The sequence below is a fragment of the Poromitra crassiceps genome, assembly GCF_964638095.1.
Source record: "Poromitra crassiceps genome assembly, chromosome: 10".
NCBI lineage: Eukaryota > Metazoa > Chordata > Actinopteri > Beryciformes > Melamphaidae > Poromitra > Poromitra crassiceps.
In genome coordinates, this window is record NC_139631.1 from 33,719,682 (window position 1) to 33,743,938 (window position 24,257).

Below are 24,257 nucleotides of genomic sequence, written 5' to 3' on the forward strand. Positions count from 1 at the left end.
AACGCGCCCACCTTCCAGAACGATCTTCGTGTGACTCGCCGAGTGGGACTCTGACACGCTGAGAACTCACTTGGCCTTTTCTAACGCATGCATGTTGCTATACTCATTAACATAGACAACCAGGTTCATTAAGTGACACTCTAGCCAGAGGGCCTCTCTGCTTTGAAAAGGGCATGCAGAGAGATAGAGAGAGAGATGGAGAGGCTCCAACATAAGCAAAATGAAATTGGAGCCGCACTCTTGCCGATAAATTAAAGTTTAAGTGGTGCTGGGTACCCACAGCACTTTTTTCTCAGGAAACCTATTAACATGTTTACAGCTATAAGGTAAGGCATTAAAGCAAAATTATACCCTCACATACTCTAACATTAGACATGATCAATTTTATGCTAAGTGCATTCCAGGAGTTATTTACTGTTGTAGTATACTAATTTGTGCAGTGGTTTTCAGCTGTAGGTTTTACATGAAGGTGGAAACAGCAATATAGCGCTAGCGGAGATTGATAACGGGGCAAGAGGTTTTCCAGTTGAGAAAAAGTACTAGTCCTCCTAACTAAAAATGCAATGCAATGTCCTGCTAGACATTACTAGCAGAGTTACATTACTAAGGCGTACTCTGAGCGGCTCAGAAGGCCTATTGGGAAAGTTAATGGTTTAGACTTTAGAGGGTAAAATTTTAAGTCGATTTTTTTTTGTGCCATTTTGGACACAGCCATCATGACGCATCATCCACCGCCCAATGAAAGGACAAACTGACAGCAAAACCTGACTTCACAAATGATGTTTAGACTGTTCTGCAGTTGTGCTGGAAATATCTGATTGTGACATCTCAGTGTCTCAGACATCACATTGTTTGCATTTGGCCAATCATCCGCAGGAATGACAAAAATACACCAGCAGACAACACACCCCCGTCACCCCGAAGTGTTTTAGAGAATCAGTTGACTTGTGTTTCTCCGTGCGACAGTAACACCGGCTAATCACTCAGAGAGAGATTAGCAGGACAAAAGAGCAGATGATTAGCAAAGCCCTTTTGATTGTGTGAAAAGGGGCACAGGATTGGTTTGATTGATTTATTGATTATGTGCGTGTGTGGAGGGGGAGGGACTCGTTACACCGGGCAGCAATTGATTGGCAGAAGCAGCTGGTTCTCTTCTCACACAGGAAAGTCAAATCAGCAAATTTTGGGAGAGGGTGTGAGGGTGTGATGTTGAGGAAACCATTGGAGAATTGCATTTTCTGCATGAGCCTATTTAGATTTTTCTGAACACTTACTCCATTTCTTACCATTTATTGTGTGTCATTTTATTTTGTTGAATATTTTGAATGATCCAAAGCAATAGCCTTCATTTAAAAACATTGTGTTCAGTCGTGTTCTGTCTGCATTTCATTAAAAAAAATGTGCGGGTGCAGAGTAGGTTCCTGCAGAATACTTTTCTTTCTGCAGATTTTTAACAGATGACCTACCAGTTCTGATTTGATTTCTTTCTCTTTCTTTTTTTTAAGGCTATTTCTTGGGGCATTTTCACCTTTATTGGATAGGACAGTAGATAGACAGGAAAGGACAAAAGACAAGTTCCGACAAACCGCTCTGCCTGACCATGCTTGGTGTGAACACGTACACCGTGAGATTCTCAGTGGGTCTTTTGGGCAGGTGAGGATGATGAAGGAGGACGTCTTCTATAATGGCTACCGCTGTATAACAGAAAGGAGAGTGCGTCACTTGCAGCTGACTTTACTGACTAATTGGTAAGGTCATGTTGACCAGGATTCCTATTTTTACACTGATTACCATAGGAACAGGAAGGAGAAACTCTTCTCTGCGTCTTTCCTCCAGTCACCACTTGTTGTTTCTTTAGTTTCTCATACTGAAGAGTGACTGAACTGGCACGCAACCACGACAAAGCCATCATGGTCATTATCACTGCAATCACTACTTTTCCTTAAATCAAATTTTCCCCATAAAGTACACACTTGTTGGGAGTACTTTCACTAGGCTACATGTTAATAGTAGTTTTACTACACTTTGCAGTATTAGTAGTGGTTCAGCTAAATTCACATTTGGATTTTTAGTTTATTAGTTTTGTCATTTTGAGCTTTAGTTAACTATACCGCAATTAAAACCTATTTGAGATAAGAGATGTCACAACTTTTATTTGTGTTTTATTTATTTATAATAAGAAGCTAACATTCCTTCCATTGTATTCTTTGAAGAACCCACACTGAGTTGCTCGGTGTGGGTTCAGCCTCTGGAGCGAAAATGTAGTGAAGTCTTACATATACTGTAAGAAAGTCAACTTTGCTACACTTCTTCCTGTGCTGAACCCATATAGGCTTGTTTGGTTTGACGTTCAGACTCTTGTTCCTGGCAGACAGCTATTGGAGTTTGGACATGTATATGGCTATTGCAGGTGTTTTTTTGTTTTGTTTTGTTTTTTAAACAAAGTTTGAAGTCCTTTTTCTAAGTAACTTCGAAACTAAAACTATTTCTCTCAAGAGCTTTGCTCTATTCATCTTCTTCCAAAGTGAAGTCGTAGCTTATTAGATTTTCAAATTAGCTTCATGTTCGAAGATTTCACCTCACTTCATGTTCACACTGTAGCGAACTACATGCCAAAAAGTGAAAATGTTCCATTATTAACTTCTAATCACATTTCAATGTGTATTGTACATGAATTACAATTCTTGTATCAGTGTATCGATTTACTGTGAAATTAATGGAAACACTTCCCTAAGCAAAAGGACAATGGGCAGTCATTAAATTACACAGAATGATCAGTGGCAAACCAGATCTCAGTTTTCCACATCAGCATGGCACACTAACACCATCAGCATGGCACACTAACACCATTCAGCTCCATAGTCTTTGGGTTCCATTATGCCTTGAGATATGTGACCATCATATCTCATTAAGAGGAATGTCTCTTGGGGTCAGAGGTCAACCCCTGGTTATTGGGTCCTGGCCCCCGTGCCAGGCAATTAAGGAAGAGAGAATGAGGAGCTGAAGAGCTAAGGAGCATCGTGCACGCTTATTAAAATGCTCAGGTTGGTGATAGGGAGAAAGTATGGATTTATGGAAGCAACAGAGTATCGTGGAAAACCACCCATCAAATTATGAAGAAGCCTTTTTTTTTTAGCTTACTCTTAGACAAAAACAAATCTGATTCCAGATTTCCTTTGCTCCTTGGAAATGTTTGCATTATTTCATCCAAACACCGAGCCATGAAGCATCACAAGAGGAGAATGGTGTCATCGTGACACTGGGAGACCTGCATTTAAATAGATAAGAGTAGTGTGCACTTTCATCATGCTTTGAACATCACATACTCATTCTGGCTTTCGAGAAGAAAACAGATGCCAACTTCGCAGCGAAGCCAATTCCCTTGGGCAGAGAAAGATTAAGCGAGCAAGTATGACTGCCTCATGCCAGAACTCAACCAGCGACTTGATGTTTGCCAGCGGCACCACGCTCCAACCCGCCCGAGCCCTTCTCAATGACGATATGATATCATATTACGAGAGATACTTTGCTATGAGAGAAGCCAGTGGAGCTGCTGCCCTGCTGTCTCTCCGTGACTCGCAGCGTTTCCAGGCACGCTCCGTACACAGGCCATTGATTAGTTGGGGCTCAACTCTCAGCCTGCAGTCTATCAGCGCTCAGGGACCGGTAATCAATTCTCTAATGCCGTTTGAGCCTATTCACTGCAAACCATGATCCACTCCTCACCAGGCAGACGCACACGCACGCACGCACGCACACACACACACATGCACACACACACACACGCACACAAACACACACACACACACACACACACAAACAAACACACACACACACACACACACACACACACACACACACGCACACAATGTATGCGGACATGTGCGCCCACAGAGCCCCCATCCACAGCTAAACACGCACCAAATGTAACCCAGATGTCCGTCGTAAAAAGCAGAGGACAACTCCTAAATATTAACTTAGCAAGCGGAGCAATGATAGGGCAACTGTCATCTAATGGCATTATCAAAATGAGTGCGGCTCTCCTGAGGCCGACTCTGGTTCCTGATTACCTCGCAGCGGCGGGGCCCTGTTTCACGGTCAAATCTGATCAGCATAGCAGCAGACACACAGGCATGGCGGGTTAGGAACGCGGCCCCTGGGCCCCTCATCTCCACCGACAGGCCGTTGGTGGTGCTTTATGGGGCAAATGATGTCCTCCGATGAATTAATTGGATTGGGGCTCTGGAAAGAAGATGATGTTTCTAGGAGCGACGCTGAAAGGAAGGGTGGAGCTCCGACTTCCTGTACTGATGTTCTTACTGCCGGGCGCTCGATCCCTGCTTCAACCAGGCCATCTGCTGAGATTGCTTGAACAGCTCTCTCTAATTCAGAATACCGTCGAAGAAAATCCAATTAGTGTTTTGGTGTTTTGATCATTCTCTGTGTCCCTCTCTCCCTCCCTCCCGCCGCCCCCCAACTGTTTTTGTTTTGTGCATGGGGGGAAATCTCGATACACAGCTAGCGTTGCCTCTTAAGGAAACCACACACACAACAACTCCAAAGCAGCCACCTGCTGCGAGCCATTACCAATCAGGAGAGAGAACGGCACTCGCTTGGGGTGTCTGTGTGTCATCCAGGCGGTACCAATCAGGAAGAGAATAGCACTCACTTGGGTGTCGGTGTGTCGTCCAAGCGGTTCCCCAGCTGGAACTCGTGGGACTTGCTGCGGTGCAGCGCGGTGAAGCCCGGCAGCAGGTGGATGAGCTTGCGGCTGGGAGGAGGCGGCGTCCCCGGCACCTTCTTCACTTTGTTCCTCCGGCGCACGGGCGGCGTGCCGGGCGGGGTCATGGCGTTGACCACCAGCGGAGTCCGCGGAGGCGTGTGGGCAAAATGCCTCTGGCGGGGCGACGGGGGCAGAGAGCGGTGGCCAGAGTCCAGGGGCGGGAAGAGGCCCGCGGTGGGGCTGTCGACGGTGAGCCGGTCGGCGTACAGGGCGGGGGCCAACGCCTGTTGGGGGCTGTGGCACACGTGCTGGTCGTACTTGGACTGGACCTTGGGGCTTTGGGAGAGCTGGAAACGGAGCCACTGGCTGGCCTCCGGCTGGCACACCGGAGTGTTCTCCTTGCCCGACTCGGAGGTAGGCCACTGGATGGACCAGTCCTGCTTGGCCTGGCTCCCTGCCCCGAAGCCAGAAGAGGACAGAGGAGGACAGACACACGCACGCACGCACGCACGCACACACACACACACACACACACATACGCACGCACGCACGCACACACACACACACACAGTCACATTTAAAGTCAGTGATGTATCAAATGAATGAACGTGTAATATGGTGTATCAAATGAAAAACAATTGCTTCCTGTCATGCACTTATCAAATAGTAACAATGTCCGAATTGGCTCTGAATCCTGATTACAGCAGGCTGACATTTACAGTAAGCCCAACAGACGTGCTCAGTTACGAGTAGTGAAGAATTCAGTTTGCACAAGTTTACAGTATCTGATGTGAATTGATCAGTAGTGCAGTTTTTCAACTATGCTGACGTGGAGCAGATTAAGCAGGAATGAAGAGAAATGGAAGAGGGTGAAACAGAATAGGGCAAAGCTGCATGAATCATCATATCTGCCAATTCCTGCCAAAACGATACACTCATTTTGGGGGCAAAGAAAGAAAAATTGAGATCAAATGAGCAGGGGGGGGGGGGGGGGGGGGTGCACTCAGATGACAATACTTTACCTCCGTTACTGTGCAATTTATCCTCCTCAAGTTGTTCTTCAGAAAAAAGAAAGGGAAAAAAATGAGTTATCGATCTGGCAGAGACACAGCTGAAATAGTCTGCAGTAGTCTACTTGCCATTCCATCTGAAGTTATGTCTTGCCAAACAAAATAATAATAATAATAATAACCAACAATAATAATGTGGGTAGAATTTATCCTTGTTACAGGATGTATACTGTCAAAGTACAGGCGAGATTGACTCCTACATCAACAGCCTTCTCAAACTCTCATTGACTGGTCATATCATTGACTAGTCCTATCATTCACTGGTCTGTCATCATTGAATTTCTGTCAACAACCACACACTTTTTTTACTTTATTTTGTATATGTGAGTCATAATCATTTTCCTTCCCTGTGAAATCATCTAAGCAAGTATAAGCATCAAAAACACAAACTTCCAACACAATATCAATACTAGCGACACCAAATGAAATGAACCATGAATAACATCTCTTAGAAAAGGCTGCAGGGAAATTATAAAAATTTGAAAAAAGAGATCCCCCCCCCGCTGCCTGTAATGTTCCGTAATGAAACAGATGGGGAGAAGATGGCTACTGTAGGACACAAGGGACGTCCACAGGTATTTCCGAGGGTAAAGAAATAAGACACACATTATTAGGCCATGGAACCCCATTTCATTTCAGGCTTTGGTCCCTGGGAAACCCCCATGTGGGAGTGCCGTTATTGATTTCCTCTTGAATTGTATGACTCTACACTGTAAGTGGGGGAGGTAATAAGAATCGAGGATTAGAGTAGCTATTCCTACGCACACACGGGTGTCCATGGCTATACTGTGTATGTCATGTTTGCAATAATGGTGGTTGAATGTTCTTTCTCGTCATCAAGAGATGGCACCAAGATGGCAGCAACCCTGTTTTGTCCTGTGTGTCTCTGTTCAGCGTTTGTCTTTGATATTTGTTTTTAATCAAGACTCTCGTCCTTTTGGGACGCAAATGTTTTTAATTTACCTGGCTTTTGTGCTTTCTGTCTGTAACTGTGGTTTTTATGCTGCTGCCTGTCGTGGCCAGGATTCTTCATCTCAATGGGACTTTCCTGATTACATTTATTTTTCTTTTCCCTAACCAGTGTTTTTACTGGAGATCAAATCAGGTTGGCAATCCAACAAATTCAAGTTAAATCATGCAGGGAGGGTGGGGGGAGGGGAGAAAAAATGGAGGCGCACACAGAGAGTGTAAACCTCCTCCGATGCTGAAGAATTATCCAACTTGCTGTTATACCTAAAGACATCATTACTACATTTTCAACTGATTTATTGAGATGGCAAACATGGAAACTTGGTCTCTTCATTTGTAAGTATCTAAGGCTGGAAGTCCCAGATCTAGATCACTACCAAAATCGAATAAATTGTTCCTTGGCTCAAAGCCTATTTGTCCACCATATTTCATATGAGTTCATTCATACATTTTTGAAATATCATGATGAGAGACAGACAGGCAGACAGAGACGGTGAAAACATATTCTCTTTGGCAGAATATGGGCAGAAGGACAGTGTAATATGTCATCTAGTTTCTTTAGGTTGCTTCTGAAGTGCTGCCACCTTTGATCAGAAATCACTCTATTCTGACACTCTACTGTTACACACTACATTGCTATTCATCCACATGATTGATGGCCTGAATTCAGACTCTAGTAGCTGAATTAATCAAAGTGAAATGACAAGAGTGTGAGAAGTGAAACCACAGAGGACACGTTTGGAAACATGCAGTCACACGAATAGCATTTACCCAGGTCGCTCGCACAAATCCACACCTGTGGAAATGGCTCCTATATAATATAACCTCCTGCTCAACAGGGCCCTCTTGAGTCGAGCTATATCTCGCCCCTCATTTCCTCCGGCAGGCTGTCCTCAGCGTGGCTTTTTTCCGAGGGCCGCGCTCTCACACTCCGGTGAAGCTCGGATGGATGAAGTGGGGCCGCATCTCAACCCTAAAGCCCTTCAGAAAGACTGCAGGATGCAGCGGGGACGAGTGGGTCCAAAAGAGCAGCAGGAGGAGGCTCAATCAGGCTCCTTTATTAGTGGGGATGGAATGAAAAAGCGCCAAACAAGCCTCTCAGTCAGACATGTAAAAAGTTTGGCCTGACCTCACACAAAGCACTTCAACATCCTCAACCACCACTGAAGAGTTGGCCCCGCTGCTGCGGCTCCACGGGTGACAGATGGCAAAGAGCCAGGAAGATGATTGCTTTTGGGTCCGGTCTAGAGATACTTCCATCATATTTGACTTACGAGATGTTACTTTTCACTGTCCATTTCAAAATGAGTACCTAGATATAATCAGATGATTGGGGGGGGGGGGGATGCTCACATTGACCTTTGATTAAATGTTTTCCCCGTATAGAGTGCCTAAGCTACGTCCTCTTCCAGGTTCGGCATGGGAGCTAAGGGATTTCATTCCCCATTCATTGACGTTTCATAAAATCCTTATACAAAGAGTTTTAATTGGTCAAACCAAGCTATATTGAGAATCAGAAGAGACCATAGAGACAGTCCGCATGTCTGGGAACGCCCACAAAATGTTAAACGGCTGACTCACCAAAAGATGGTGCTGCAGCTCTAAACTACAGGTTTGGGGGTTCTAGAGCAGAACACAAGACGTCTGCTCAGATGTGCGTTTACTGCGGTGGTTGTATCCCCAATCGTGTCTGCCTGGGCTGGGCTATCAGCTAAATTCTAACTTTGCTGAATGGATAGAACGTTTTTTTTTTTACCCCTTTCTGACCACGCCCCCAGCCGGGCTGAGCCAGCTAAACCAGCGTCTATGACGAGACGTGGCCTCAACCTATAGAACATTTAACTCGGACCAAAACGTTTTTTCCCCATTTTTATTTTTGATGTTTGGTGTGAGCGAAATGTTGTATGGTTTCTCCTAATTCTGAATAATAGCTGAATCGTGTGGTTTGACCAAGTAAACCTATTTTTATTTTGATATTTTCATTTTGTTTTATAAGTATTTGCTAAATGTCTATGGAAAAATGTATTGCGAATGAACTTGTCTGAGATCATCTTTTAAAAATGCTTTTGACAGTGCTCATCAAGCCGATACCCAAGTGAAAAATCCTCTGCGAGAGATTAAATGAATTTAAATCAGACTCTGGAAACTGTTGCTTCAAGTAATGAGTCAATTCATCAAGCGCACTAGTATCTTAGCAACCGCTTCATCAAAATAGTAACAGCACCTGACTGACTTCTGCATTTTTTGCTTCGCATGATCTCGCCTAAGTAAAAGCCGCAGGCAGACCAAAACCTGTGCACCACGAAATGAGATTGAAAAGCCCTTTGAGGTTTGTGATTCACTTATTTTGTGTGTGTGGGATCTGCTCGAGACTACGGAGTGGTTTCTCACACACAGATCAAATCTTAGACCAAAAAAAAAAAAAAAAGCTGTCAGTGAAGATCCTTAGGAAAACAAGTTTAGTCTCATATTTTATTACATTTTATTTATCCATCCCTATATTTCTCCCTGGTGTACACTAACTGCATCACTTTTCTATTTATTACTTTTCTTAAATGCGCAGTAAGTAAGATTGTACTATACCAAAGAACACACACAAAAAAGATAATATATCAGCAGGGGTTTGATCAATACCAATCACTCCTTGCTTCACCAGGAGCTGGCGTGTCTGGCTTTCAAAAACTCTTTCCAGCCCACACACTATCATGACTGCATTATGATGGGGTCCGGTGGCGCAGTCGGTAGCGCTGTCGCCTCACAGCTAGAAGGTCCTGAGTTCGATTCTCGCCTGGGACGCTGTGGGCGCTGGAGTTGTGACCCCCCCATATCTTCAGTGCCTACTGCCCAGGTGGGCTATCTCGTCGAAAGGGCCTTTCTGTGTGGAGTTTGCATGTTCTCCCCGTACCCCCCAGGGGGTTCCTCCGTACATAACCCCCCACTAAAAACATGCAGAAGATCGTCATCCGACCAGTGACGACAACATCTGAAGTTGGTCCAATGATGGTCCCCGGGCGCTGGAAAGAAAAAGCGACCACTGCTCCTGGCCTGCCCCCTGGAGGAAAGGACAAGCCTGGATGGGTCAAATGCAGAGGACATATTTCACCGGCCACCGTCAACATGAGTGTGTGTTGTGGCCGCATGCATGTGTTGTAGTGTTCGTGTGACAATAAAGACGGGCTTCCGTCTGAAATCATGTCGTGTGTTTTTTGGATACAGTAGCTATATTATCTCTTCGATACGATATTATCGTAATACGTACCGGTAAGTCACGATATGATACATTTTGCGATATGCTGAGTATCGCAATAACATAATTGTGATATATTGCGAATTGCGATTTATTGCCTTTTTCCAAACTGCAAATTCAACTGCTACTATGTCACCATAGAAAACGTATGGGTACGACGTAGGGGTGGGAATCACAAGAGGCCCCATGATATGATATGATCATGATACTTAAAGCTGCTGTAAGCGATATCTTTTTGTTAAAATAAGTGTCCAATAGCTCTATATTTTGACAGCAATCACTGGTTGGTGTCTGGTTAGTGTTTGGTCAGTAACATGGGTCTCTCACTCGCTCTGCTTTGTGGTAAAGAGAAAAGACTCTGGTATCCCATCCCACGTTCCTCAAAGAGGATTGAGTCAACACAGTTCTCATTCCCAAGTAGTCAAATACTGACACGTTGGGTTGGTGTTTTCCGAACCGGACCAGAATCGCCTACAGCACCTTTAAGCCCAGTCTCATCTCGACTCCAGCTGGCTGATGGCGTCGCCAGCAATTCAGCTTGTCAAGTCGCAGGGGCTGGTTGCAAGTAGTTGCAAGTAGTTGCAACTATTTCAACTATTCTCGTTTGCGAATAATTGGTGTAAACTAGGCTCTACGTCTCGATACGATATTATTGTGATGATACTTGGCGTCCGTTTATCGATACAATATTGCCACACAAAATATCAAAATACTATGCTGTATCGACCCCACCCCCCCACCCCCCCCCCACCCCCCCTACTCTTCACTAGACGTTCTGTTGGATCTCTGCTCTAATTGGCTAATTTAATTGTTCACTTATGAACATGTGAGTTGATTATTTTGAGCAATAACAGATCACTGTATGCCGTACCAGAAATCTGTTGTTTGAATTCCTTGGTCGAGGTTGATAAAAGTCATGAAGTCCTTAATGCCCCTTAAAGTCTGCCAATGTTGACCAATAAACAAATCCTCAAAGTGCAATCCATCTTCCTATTCGCCTCATGCAGAAGAGACCATCTGGCTTGCGAGACTAACAGGAAGTGTAAATACAATCGGATGTTTCCGATCGTATTTACACTTCCTGTGACTCATCAACCTAGTCTGACTCGTAATGTGAGTCAGACTAGGGTTTGACCAGGTGAGTCAGACTAGTTTGAGCAGGTAAAACAGCCGGCGTTTTGAACAGGAAGTCGTGATACAATGGGTCAAGTGGGCGGGGCTACATAAGGTGGATAGATCAGCCTGAGCCGCTGGCTGGCATGGAGGTTAACATGCATCCCCAGCTAGGGAGGTGTAGCACACATCATCAATCCTTCTTCCTCCTCCTGTCCGCTCTAAATAACCCAACATCTCCACATCGGCTTCCGCACAGCAAAACCCCCAGAAACCATGCTCCAAAAGCATTTATGAGTGATTCTCCTCTGCAGTGATGAATGCAAATAGCTAGCACACCCAGCACCATTAATGGGGGGAATGTTAGCATGCGCTGAGGCTTAGAGGAAGGCGGCTAACAGCCTTATCATTGGACTAATTACCTCTAGACGTGGTGCTGCTTGCCTGCTAAATGGCAGTGAAATGCCACTGAGACGGTCACTGTTCCATTTAGCTGCGGCTGGAAACAGGATTGGGTTCAAAGGGCATCATTGGCTGCTTGGTTCAATACACGCAGGATCCCTATTTCATCCGGACTCTTTGAGTGGACGGGTTTGTGGACGTTCTCGCAGCGTAAGCAGTAGGCCTCAAAGTTACATTCTGCTAATTAGTCGACAGCCAATAGCATCCCAGGGACCACCAAGGGACCACCAAGGGCTCTTCAGAAAGGGGGTTCAAGTTTCCTCTTGTCTCTCTCCATCCCTCTTGCGTCTGATCTTTCCCTCTCGACTGTCATGTCTAATTAATCAATTAATGAATGAATTGATTGATTGGATTTATATAGCGCTTTTCAAAGCACCCAAAGTGCTTTACATATCAGGGTGTCGGTGTGTGTGTGTGTGTGTGTGTGTGTGTGTGTGTGTGTGTGTGGGGGGGGGGGGGCGGCAGGCAGTTTGCGCCAGAACGCTCACCACACAGCAGCTCTCACGGTGGAGTGTTGAGGACTGAATGTGCCAATTAAGTAACGAGGGATGATTAGGTGGCCACGATTGAAGGGATGCTTGTGTGGGACTGTAACCAAGGGGGAGTCAGGACCTCGGTTTAACGACTCATCCGAAGGACGAGACGTTGTCTCTGCCCTGGGGCATTGGGGAGATTATTCGTGAGAGCAGAGGGAAGAGCACCTCCTACTGGTCCTCCAGTACCACTTCCAGTACCATGGTCTCCCAGGCAAAGGGCTAACAACACTCAGACCTGCTTAGCTTCCCCCAGCAAGCCAGCAATGTAACACAGGAGGCACGGTGGCGTTTCATCTTCCCCACCTGTCTTCATTGCCATTTTCCTCCTCTCATTTTGCCTCCACATCTTCCTCTGCCCACTCTGCCTCTCTTCGCGTTCCTCTCTTCTTCTCCTCCTCCAGGCTTGCATCCCCATCTCTTCATCTTCCTGCTGCTGCCATTTGAAGCCAATTAGGTGCGTTTGTGAGTGATGCCGTCATGGAGGCAGCGGCGCGCAGGGACAGTCATCAGGGCACCGGAGAGGACTCGGGGGAGACCTGTCGCGCCGGCCCGACGTGAAAGCAAAGCTCAACGCTATTAGCTCGATCAACACAGGAACTCGGATTCACAAAATGCTCAGTGTGAAGATGTTTGTTCGAGTGTGTGTGTGCGTGTGTGTGCACGTGTGTGTGTGTGTGTGTGTGTGTGTGTGAGTGTGTGTGTGTGTGCATACGTCTAGAGAGGGATGGGCTGTGTAATGTGTGTACATTGCGGCACAAAGAACGGAGCTGCCTGCGAATCGTATGAGTCATCCTCAGTGCAACTCGTCGACTGCAATCCCGAGAGCTTATCGTGAAAAAAATCCTATTACCTTGCATTAGTTTGCTCCACCCTCACACACCACAGAACCACACATACATTTAGCTTATGTGTTTCTCAATTGCTCCCTTTAAGAATTACCTCAATCGTCAGGTATTCATTTACGCCTCTATCTTAGCATATCATTTAATTCCTGGTGATTCATGTGAACTTGAATAACTTATTCCCGTTGAAAGACCAGGTGCAGGGAACCCTCCAGAATCTCAAACGCGATTGAAGACGTGAGGATGTTGCGTAGGCGGCATACAGACAGACATGCCCGTAGGGCTGTGTAACCCTTTCGAGGAGACGAGAGAGAGAGAGAGAGAGAGAGAGAGAGAGAGAGAGAGAGAGAGAGAGAGAGAGAGAGAGAGAGAGAGAGAGAGAGAAAAAAAGAGGTGTACTCTGCTGCCGCTACCTGTGCGTAGGCTCATACACACGGCGGCCATGCATGTTGACACACAGGGGCTCGCAAAGGCACATGAACATGGTGGAGATGATTCGAGGTGATGATGACACTCTCCCACACAATGCCAGCTCCATCTGGGTGAGGATATAGAGAACAGCGCCACACGGCCGTCTTTTCTCTAGGCTCAAAGTGCCTCTCGCTGCCCCTGTGTGCCGTCGCTGTGGTGCATTCACACATCTCCACACATCTCCAACCAGCCCCGCTGTTACAGAGCCCATTAGTGGCCTTCAGAGAGACAGAGAGAGACAGAGAGACAGAGAAGGGGTACGGGGATGGGCGGGGGTGCTGGTAAAGAGAGACTGAAAACCCGAATGATACACAATAAAGGGGACACAAAGAAATACAGACAATAAGGAGACGGAAAGAGAAGAAAGAAAGAAAGAAAGAAAGAGGCATCAATGAGGCAATGAGAGACGAACTGAGGATGATAGAGACAAACACCACAGATCAGTTCCAAATTATTTCTATTTCTTTCTCGACTGTTGGTTGTCTATTCTAGCATGTGATCCTAGTCTCTTCAAACAGACCTTTGGTTGTCTATTCTAGCATGTGATCCTAGTCTCTTCAAACAGACCCATTGGCTCCTGCAATTTGCAAATGCTTCCGTCTACCCATCTGTACTTCATAGAGGAGAAAGCTGGTCGAAACGGAAATAAGTCAGGACATCGCTAATTTCTCCAATCACCTGCATCGTTTTTGTTTACATCTGTCGTGATTGGTGGAATACCATAATTCCTCCGGTCTGAAGTGTTTTTTTCTTTGGAAGATGACAACTTCCTCTGGCTAAATTTTAGCAATGTGATGCCATCCAATACCAATTTAACACTAATGTGATCCTATCCAATACCAATTTAACACTAATGTGATCCTATCCAATACCAATTTAACACTAATGTGATCCTATCCAATACCAATCTAACACTAATGTGATCCTATCCAATACCAATCTGACACTAATGTGATCCTATCCAATACCAATCTGACACTAATGTGATCCTATCCAATACCAATCTAACATTAATGTGATCCTATCCAATACCAATCTAACACTAATGTGATCCTATCCAATACCAATCTAACATTAATGTGATCCTATCCAATACCAATCTAACATTAATGTGATCCTATCCAATACCAATCTAACACTAACGTGATCCTATCCAATACCAATCTGACACTAATATGATCCTATCCAATACCAATCTGACACTAATGTGATCCTATCCAATACCAATCTGACACTAATGTGATCCTATCCAATACCAATCTGACACTAATGTGATCCTATCCAATACCAATCTGACACTAATGTGATCCTATCCAATACCAATCTAACACTAATGTGATCCTATCCAATACCAATCTGACACTAAAGTGATCCTATCCAATACCAATCTAACATTAATGTGATCCTATCCAATACCAATCTAACACTAATGTGATCCTATCCAATACCAATCTAACATTAATGTGATCCTATCCAATACCAATCTAACACTAATGTGATCCTATCCAATACCAATCTAACACTAATGTGATCCTATCCAATACCAATCTGACACTAATGTGATCCTATCCAATACCAATCTGAGACTAATGTGATCCTATCCAATACAAATCTGACACTAATGTGATCCTATCCAATACCAATCTGACACTAATGTGATCCTATCCAATACCAATCTGACACTATAGTCTAGCAGCAAGTCCTCAAAAAAGGCTTTAGTTTTCAAGATACCCCTACCCGAGGTAGAACAAATGACAACAATGATTTTTCTTATCTTTAGGGTCTCCCATCAATGAAATTGATTCTTGGCAAATTTTATTTTTGGGGAAAAAATGTTTTTTGGGTTGTTCTTTAGAACTACCCCAATCCCTGAAAAAGAGCCAAATTAGGCCAGTCCGAATAGGGTAAAGGTGACAAAAAAGCCCATAACTTGAGAATGCTCACTCTTTTCCTCACCAGATTTGCTGAGGTATGAACCAGGTGGCTGCCCAACATCACCATATAGTCAGAAAATGAATTACCTAAAAAGATCATGAATTATAGTCCTGTAAATATAGCTTTAGTTTAGGTGGAAATTGTACTTTGTGGTGATAGGAACATAGGACTCCATCACTTTTCTCTCATTTATCAGAAAAACAGAAATCCCTGGAAAATATACCATTACTGAATTGTCTAGGGTGCTATTGAACCCTGACCAGTAGTTGTATGGAGATATCTGGTACAGTTCTATTGCAAATGAGATTTCTTTAGACATAGACCTACTACCTCTTCTCTGAAACTATCAAATTAGGTCATTCTGAATGGTGGATAAGTGAAGTGGCATAATAGCCTATAAGTTAAGAATGCTCACTCTGATGGTCATCATATTTGGAGAGGGAAATACCAGGTGGCTGAACTACATCACCAAATAGTCAGAATGTGGGTAAACCAATAAAATAAAGTTGATCTAAATTACAAGCCTCTAAAACATAGAAATACAAGGTGTAAATATTGGAAGTCTCAGGAGGTAGAGCAGGTCGTCCACTAATCGCTTTGGATAAAAGAGGTCGGTGGTTCGATTTCCACCTCCTCCAGTCTGCATGTCGAAGTGTCCTTGGGCAAGATACTGAACCCCAATTGCTCCGGATGGTGTGACAGCACCATGCGTGGCAGCCTGCCGCCATCGGTGTATGAATGGGTGAATGTACCTACTGATTGTAAAGCACTATATAAATGCAGGCCATTTACCATTTACCATAAAACATAGAAATACAAGGTGTAAATATTATTTTAAGTTTTATTGAAACTGGAACATTAATCCAAGTATAATAGTAATCATAATACATAATACACAATCACAAAAACAGACTAGAAAAATGGATTAGAAAACAAAATAACCAAGGCAAGAATAAAACAGAACAGAGAAATAAAAACCAACCTTATACTCCATGGACTGCAATTGTAAGGATTGCAAAATACTGATGCAAACTAAACCGTCTAAATATTGTTCAGTCTGGAGGCAGCCTGTCTATCTGGAGACGATCATGTTTAATATACTGTATCCTTATAGTATCATTGTCCATTTGTCAGATTAAGCTATCACAATGTTACATTCTTCCCTCTTCTGTGTATCATATTGTAACCTTTTTCCAAAGTATTTGGATCTTGCATTGTTGCTGCGCGTATATAAGATGTTGGAAGGGCAACAGAGAGGCACTGGCCCTTTCCACTCCAGTTTGCATCTTTGCAATACAAGTAAGTAATGTCTCTCACTTCTGTAGGTGCTGGGGGTTTCCTAAATAGAGCTGGTCAAATGGCTCCATCTCTGACAATTCATCCCTTGACGATAGGACTCCATAACAGGGGTTTGGACATGTGACTGTGACACCATATCACTGTCTGATACATTGCTCTTGCTGTCTACCAGCATGTCATGCACTCACTGACTGTGACACAACAAGTAGTTTGTACAGAATAGGAAAGACAACAGCATTCACCAAACTCAAGACCCATCTCAGTGAGCTCAAAGATCTGGCCCATTTTGGACTCTGCCAGCTTGGAAGTCTTTGCCAGTCGCAAGATAATTTGCGCTTCTGCTTTACGGAAAAAATAAAAAGGAAAATGGACTGATGTGCACAAACTTTGATGAACTGAGGTTCATAATTGCATCAACAACATATGCAGGCTCTGCAAACCTGCCACCAACAGAGGATGAATTTGCACAACATGTGCAAAGAGCAATGTACTGTATCAGACAGCGATATGGTGTCACAGTCACATGCCCAAACCCCTTTTATGGAGTCCTATCGGCAAGGGATGGATTGTCAGAGATGGAGCCACCAGTCCTATTTAAGAAAAACCAGCACCTACAGAAGTGAGAGACATTACTCACTTGTATTGCAAAGATCCAAACTGTGGAGAGAGTGGAAAGTGCCAGTGCCTCTCTGTTGGCCTCCCCTGTACGGAGTTCTGTACCTGGTGTGCAGAATGTCAAAATGTGTCCCCAAACGTCTCTGAGGAACCTGACATTTGACATTCTAGTATCTTGACCTCTCACTGAAACACATCTTATGTACGCGCAGCAACAATGAAAGATCCAAATACTTGGGAAAAAGGTTATAATATGATACACAGAAGAAGAAAACATTTAACATTGTGATAGCTTAATTTGAAAAATGGACAATGATACTAAGGATATATTAAACATGATTGTCTCCAGATAGACCGGCTGCCTACAGACTGAACAATATTTACACAGTTTTGTTTGCATCAGTCTTTTGCAAGCCTAACAATTGCAGTCACATAAGCTTGTGAATGTGCCCCAGACTCCCAAACACTGGCACAATAATCTGGTAGGGTCATAATACGTTCAACAAATGCCTGATACTGTATTTCATATTTGGATATTTGGACTTTGGCTGTGAAACAAGTGTCCATATACCGGGTCAAATGAGCAGTCACTTTTTATTCCTCTGTTCTGTTTTATTTTTGCCTTGGTTATTTTGTTTTCTAGTCTGTTCACCTGTTTTTGTTTATGAAATGAAATGAAGCACTGAGATTTGGGGCTACCATAAAACAAATGTATTATTATTACTATTATACTTGTATTATTTCATCATGTCAAGACAGGAGATACTACTGATTTATAGTTAGGATTAATGTTCCAGTTTCAATCAAACTTCCAATATTTACACCTTGTATTTCTATGTTTTAGAGGCTTGTAATTTAGATCAACTTTATTTTATTGGGTTACCCACATTCTGACTATTTGTTGATGTAGTTCAGCCACCTGGTATTTCCCTCTCCAAATATGATGACCATCAGAGTGGGCATTCTTAACTTATGGGCCACAGTACCCATCTGACCTGAACCACTACTGTCCCAACTCCAACCTCCCCTTCATCTCCAAAACTCTTGAGAGGGTGGTTGCCGCCCAACTCCAGTCCCACCTCGACTCAAACAACCTCCACAAACCATTTCAATATGGTTTCCGCCCTAATCACAGCACTGAAACAGCCCTGGTAAAAATCACTAACGACCTCCTCCGTGCAGCTGACTCTGGACTCCTCACCATCCTCATCCTCCTTGACCTCTCCACTGCTTTCGATACCATCTCCCACCCACTACTTCTGGAGCACCTGCCGAACATTGGAATCACTGGTGTTGCAATTCCCTGGTTTGCATCCTACCTCACCGACAGACAACAGTTTGTCCAAATAGGGAACCACACGTCTGGGTGTTCTGCCGTTTAACCCAGGGGTCAGTATTGGGTCCACTCCTATTCATCACCTACCTCCTCCCCCTGGGTAAAATCCTCCGACACCATGGTGTCCGGTTTCACTGCTACTCCGATGAAACCCAGGTCTATATCTCCACCAAACCCACCACCACTCTTCCTCCCACCTCCCTCACCGCCTGCCTCCAGGACATCAGGAGCTAGATGAGCAGGAACTTCCTGAAGTTAAACGCGAGTAAAACCGAGGCCTTGCTCATCGGCTCCAAAAACACCCTCTCCAAAGCTCAAAACACCACCACCCCAAACATCATCATTGACAGCTTCCCTGTTCCCTTCTCCACCCAAGTCAAGAGCCTCAGCGTCATTCTGGACAGCACCCTCTCCTTTGCACCCCACATAAAAAACATCACCCGGTCTGCTTTCTTCCACATCCGCAACATCTCCAGACTCCGCCCATCCCTGTCCCAATACAGCACCGAAGTCCTCATCCACACATTTGTTACATCCCAGATTGATTACTGCAACTCTCTTCTCTCTGGCCTACCCACCAAATTGCTCAACACACTCCAAATGCCTGGATCATCACCCGCACTAAATCATCTGACCACCTCACCCCTGTTCTCATTCAACTCCACTGGCTTCCCATTCACTACCGGATTGACTTTAAAAACCTTCTGCTCACTTACAAAGCCCTACACAACCTAGCACCCACCCATCTCTCTGACCTCCTCCAGGAATACACCCCTTCCCGCTCCCTACGCTCTTCCTCAGCTGGCCTCCTGACCGTCCCCGCCTCTCGCCTCAGTACCATGGGTGCTAGGGCCTTCAGCTGCTCTGCACCCAGACTCTGGAACTCCTTGCCATCACACATCCAACAGTCTGACTTCATCACCACATTCAAATCCCACCTCAAAACCCACCTGTACAAATTGGCCTACTCACTTTAATCATATACAGCACTTAATCTGTTATTCGCCTGCCGTGTTTATCTCCTGTCTTTTCTTATATGTACGCTCGTCGTATTTTAATGATGCTGGTGTTTGCCATGCCTGTTGTTTTTATGTATGATCTTTTAGAATGTTATGTCTCTTATGCACTGTACAGTGACCTTGGGTGTTTTGAAAGGTGTCATCAAATAAAATTATTATTACTAGAAGTATGCCACGGCACTTATCCCCCCATTCGGAATTTTGACTGTTTCAGAGAAAAGGCAGAGCTATGTCTAAAGAAATCTCATTTGCAATAGAACGGTACCAGATATCTCCATACAACTACTGGTTAGTGTTCAATAGCACCCTAGACAATTCAGTAATGGTATATTTTTCAGGGATTTCTGTTTTTCTGATAAATGAGAGAAAAGTGATGGAGTCCTATGTTCCTATCACCACAAAGTACAATTTCCGCCTAAACTAAAGCTATATTTACAGATCATGATCTTTTTAGGTAAATCATTTTCTGACTATATGGTGATGTTGGGCAGCCACCTGGTTCATACCTCAGCAAATCTGGTGAGGAAAAGAGTGAGCATTCTCAAGTTATGGGCTTTTTTGTCACCTTTACCCTATTCGGACTGGCCTAATTTGGCTCTTTTTCAGGGATTGGGGTAGTTCTAAAGAACAACCAAAAAAACATTTTTTTCCCAAAAATAAAATTTGCCAAGAATCAATTTCATTAATGGGAGACCCTAAAGATAAGAAAAATCATTGTTGTAATTTGTTCTACCTCGGGTAGGGGTATCTCAAAATCTGAGGGCCCTTTCTGCTAGACTACTAATATGATCCTATCCAATACCAATCTAACACTAATGTGATCCTATCCAATACCAATCTGACATTAATGTGATCCTATCCAATACAAATCTGACACTAATGTGATCCTATCCAATACCAATCTGACACTAATGTGATCCTATCCAATACCAATCTGACACTAATATGATCCTATCCAATACCAATCTAACACTAATGTGATCCTATCCAATACCAATCTGACATTAATGTGATCCTATCCAATACCAATCTGACACTAATGTGATCCTATCCAATACCAATCTGACACTAATGTGATCCTATCCAATACCAATTTAACACTAATGTGATCCTATCCAATACCAATCTGACACTAATGTGATCCTATCCAATACCAATCTAACACTAATGTGATCCTATCCAATACCAATCTGACACTAATATGATCCTATCCAATACCAATCTAACACTAATGTGATCCTATCCAATACAATACCAATCTGACATTAATGTGATCCTATCCAATACCAATCTGACATTAATGTGATCCTATCCAATACAATATGACACTAATGTGATCCTATCCAATACCAATCTAACACTAATGTGATCCTATCCAATACAATACCAATCTGACATTAATGTGATCCTATCCAATACCAATCTGACATTAATGTGATCCTATCCAATACAATATGACACTAATGTGATCCTATCCAATTAAATACCAATCTGACACTAATGTGATCCTATCGAATGCGATGGGATCCCACCAGCCGCGACTTCAAACAAATGTTGGCCAGGGGCTTAAAGTGGGGGACCCAATGTCGGATCCCGACCATTTTCAAACTCGGCCTTCATAAAAGTAAAGTTTTGTGACTGCACCTTGCACAGTTTTGACGCTATCGCTCGCAAGATCTGTCCACAGAAAGACAGACATATAAACACTTGGCAAAGTAGTCAAAATGACTTATGTGGTAGCCTACTGTAGTTCCCGCTACAATAGGTTGATTGATTGATTGACTTTATTTGGTGATAAAAACAGGACATAAGACAACATATCACCGAGGATAAAAACACAACAAAGCCCGAAGGCTTATTTCCATTGCGGTCCCCAAGTGACTCCAGGACCACATTTTGCCACGGTGAGACACACACACACACACACACACACACACACACACACACACACACACACACACACACACACACACACACACACACACACACACACACACACACACACACACACACACACACACACACACACACACACACACACACACACACACACAGAGAGAGAGAGAGAAGGTGACAATAATACCAGCCATCGCTGTCATGGCTGGTGATAACAAAAGTAGCACATCTGTTTTTGGACCTACGCTTCTCCTGCTTGCTTCAAAACCATTTCAGTTGCAGTGTGTGTGCCTTCGAGACGAGTTTTGACTGAATTGAGGCGACCGCCCAACTTCCAATCACAGGTCCTTCTGCCTTCTCTCCATCCTCGTTGTCCTCCATGCTGCCATTGAGCCAGAATGCCTCGGTGACTTTCTCAGGTGAGTGAGGTCAGAGTTACTTATTGTCATGGCAGGGCGCACAACTTCCCCATTTGCATCCGAGGCATACCTGCCATACCATGCCTCGCCTCGGGATACAATTTCCCACCGCATATCCATGTGGTGCAGAGCCCAATGAAAAAGAAGTGACTCCAAGCAGCTTTTTGCCATTCACGTCACATCTGCGTCACGTCTGATAGGTGGGGGAGGGAGGGAGGGACGGGTGTGTGTGTGTGTGTGTGTGTGTGTGTGTGTGTGTGTGTGTGTGTGTGTGTGTGTGTGGGGGGGGGGGGGGTCATAACTGGGAGATTTTCAGCCAAAGTCCCAGACAGTGACGGTGAAAGAGAACTGGTCTCCAGAGACGCCTGAAGACTGGTTGGTCTGATAAAATGATCAAATTGCCCTGGAAATTATTTCAAATGGCCCCGAAACATATTTCACAGGGGCATTAAAAAAAAGGCCTTTTTAAAGAAAACGTTAATTTCCTACCCTGGTCTGAACCCAGCTGCCTGCCTGCCTGCCTGTCTGTCTCTCTGGACATCACCCGCCTCCATCCCAGCCCAACCCAATCAATGAGACAGAAAGACAGGCAGGAAGTCAGACAAGCACACAGGGAGGCAAGCAAGTCAAGCACACAGCCTGACAAGGCGGACACAGGGACCGGCAGAGAGGTGCAAGTTGCCAGTGCTATAAACAAAAACATGCTTGATTTCAAAAGTCTCAGCCCTCTAGCAGGTGACACCATTATTCTTTCAATGACAAAATAATCTAAAAGGATGCTTTGAGGATGCTTCAGTTAAACATAATCTAAAACACACACACACACACACACACACACACACACACACACACACACACACACACACACACACAATATAAAAAGTTTAGTTTTGTTGAGGGTACAGTGAAGACAAATGACTCATTGAGTTAGTTCCCTTAACTATTCTGGAGTATATTTAATCTGAAACCATCTCTGTAGTGTGCGTGTGTTTGTGTGTGTGTGTGTGGGGGGGGGGGGGGGGGGGGGGGTTGTGGATTGGAGCAACAGCTACGTTTTGTGATGCATTACTGCCCCCATCTGGTTAACTTGCACCATTGCAAAAACTAAACTGAAAGTCTGAAACAAAGCGTGGTCTGTACTGCCACCTAGTGTGCAGACGTGGAACAAAGACACTGCACTTGTGGCATCACTACTCTGCAACACTATTAGAAAGTCTGTTGTTCTTCGGCAGCCTTCATCAGAAACAAAACAGAGTAGCCTAAGTGAATAACCAAAAGGGATATTTAAATGTATTCCTAAAATCATGTTAATTATTTTGTTATTATTTATTATTTTCTTAATTTAATTACAGGGAACGAAACATGGCATGGATAAAAAAGGAAAATAAAGGAAAGGAAAGCTCCCTCAAACTATTGGGATGCACAATCTAACAATATAACCCACTCAGACACAGAAGCAGGTATGCAAGGAATTAACCACACAAACCTTATGCTCAAACAGAGAAGGTTCACCTCTATTGGTCTAACATGTTCTACAAAAATGTAAACTACTGTAAAAGTTAATTATCTGCTTCTTCACCACACTTCGATCCCACACCCCGTTAAAAAGGAGAGTACAGTTTAAATCAAATACCATCTCACACAAGAAATTGGCATCATGCAGCATTAGTGTCATAATTCAGTCAATTAGCCTACGTTAGTGTCCTCTAGAGAGAGAGTGGCGTCAGCGGAGGACCAAAATGCGAGACTCATTAGCCAATGAACAGCCAGGAATGGGTCTTGCGCTACTTTTGCATGCTAAAATAAAGCTGATAATGTACAATTTGATTCAAGGGGCGGGGAAACCCTTTCAGAGTAGAACAGAAACTGTCTATTTTGCTGCAACCCGACAGTGCTGCTTAATCCAGGACCTTATTTCCTGGAACTCTTGAGAGTAAAAAACTGGGCCATTGGAGTGAATGGAGATGTCGGGACTCTTCTATCTACATGGCTCTGGCCTACGTCAACAGAATTCAACATATCCCCCAACTCATAGGACCAATGACATAGTATCACTGCAATACACTGCAATACGAACATATACCATGTCTGCTAGACTAGCGCCCCTCAGTGGCAGAGAAAAAGTACTGCAACATATCCTCCAACTCACACAAACCAATGACGTATCACTGCAATAGACCCTTTTCACGGGGGCCATTTTCTGTCGAAAAGGCAGAATAAACACAGGTGCAAGCAAAACACTGAGGGTTTCCAAATTCCAATCATGGAAGTTGGAAACCCTCATTAGTGTTTTGCTTGCACCTGT

The 24,257-nt window shown here is 44.1% G+C and overlaps 1 protein-coding gene across 1 annotated transcript in view; it reads right to left on the reverse strand.

Moving 5' to 3' along the window:
• ksr2 (kinase suppressor of ras 2) overlaps nucleotides 1-24,257 on the reverse strand; it is a gene marked incomplete at both ends in the record, with an annotated part of 107,008 nt that overhangs the window by 68,778 nt on the left and 13,973 nt on the right. Inside the window, 2 exons of the mRNA XM_083644595.1 lie at nucleotides 4,670-5,169; nucleotides 5,744-5,781. Of these exons, the coding sequence (XP_083500721.1) occupies nucleotides 4,670-5,169; nucleotides 5,744-5,781 (538 nt within the window). The remainder of the gene's footprint in view (nucleotides 1-4,669; nucleotides 5,170-5,743; nucleotides 5,782-24,257) is intronic.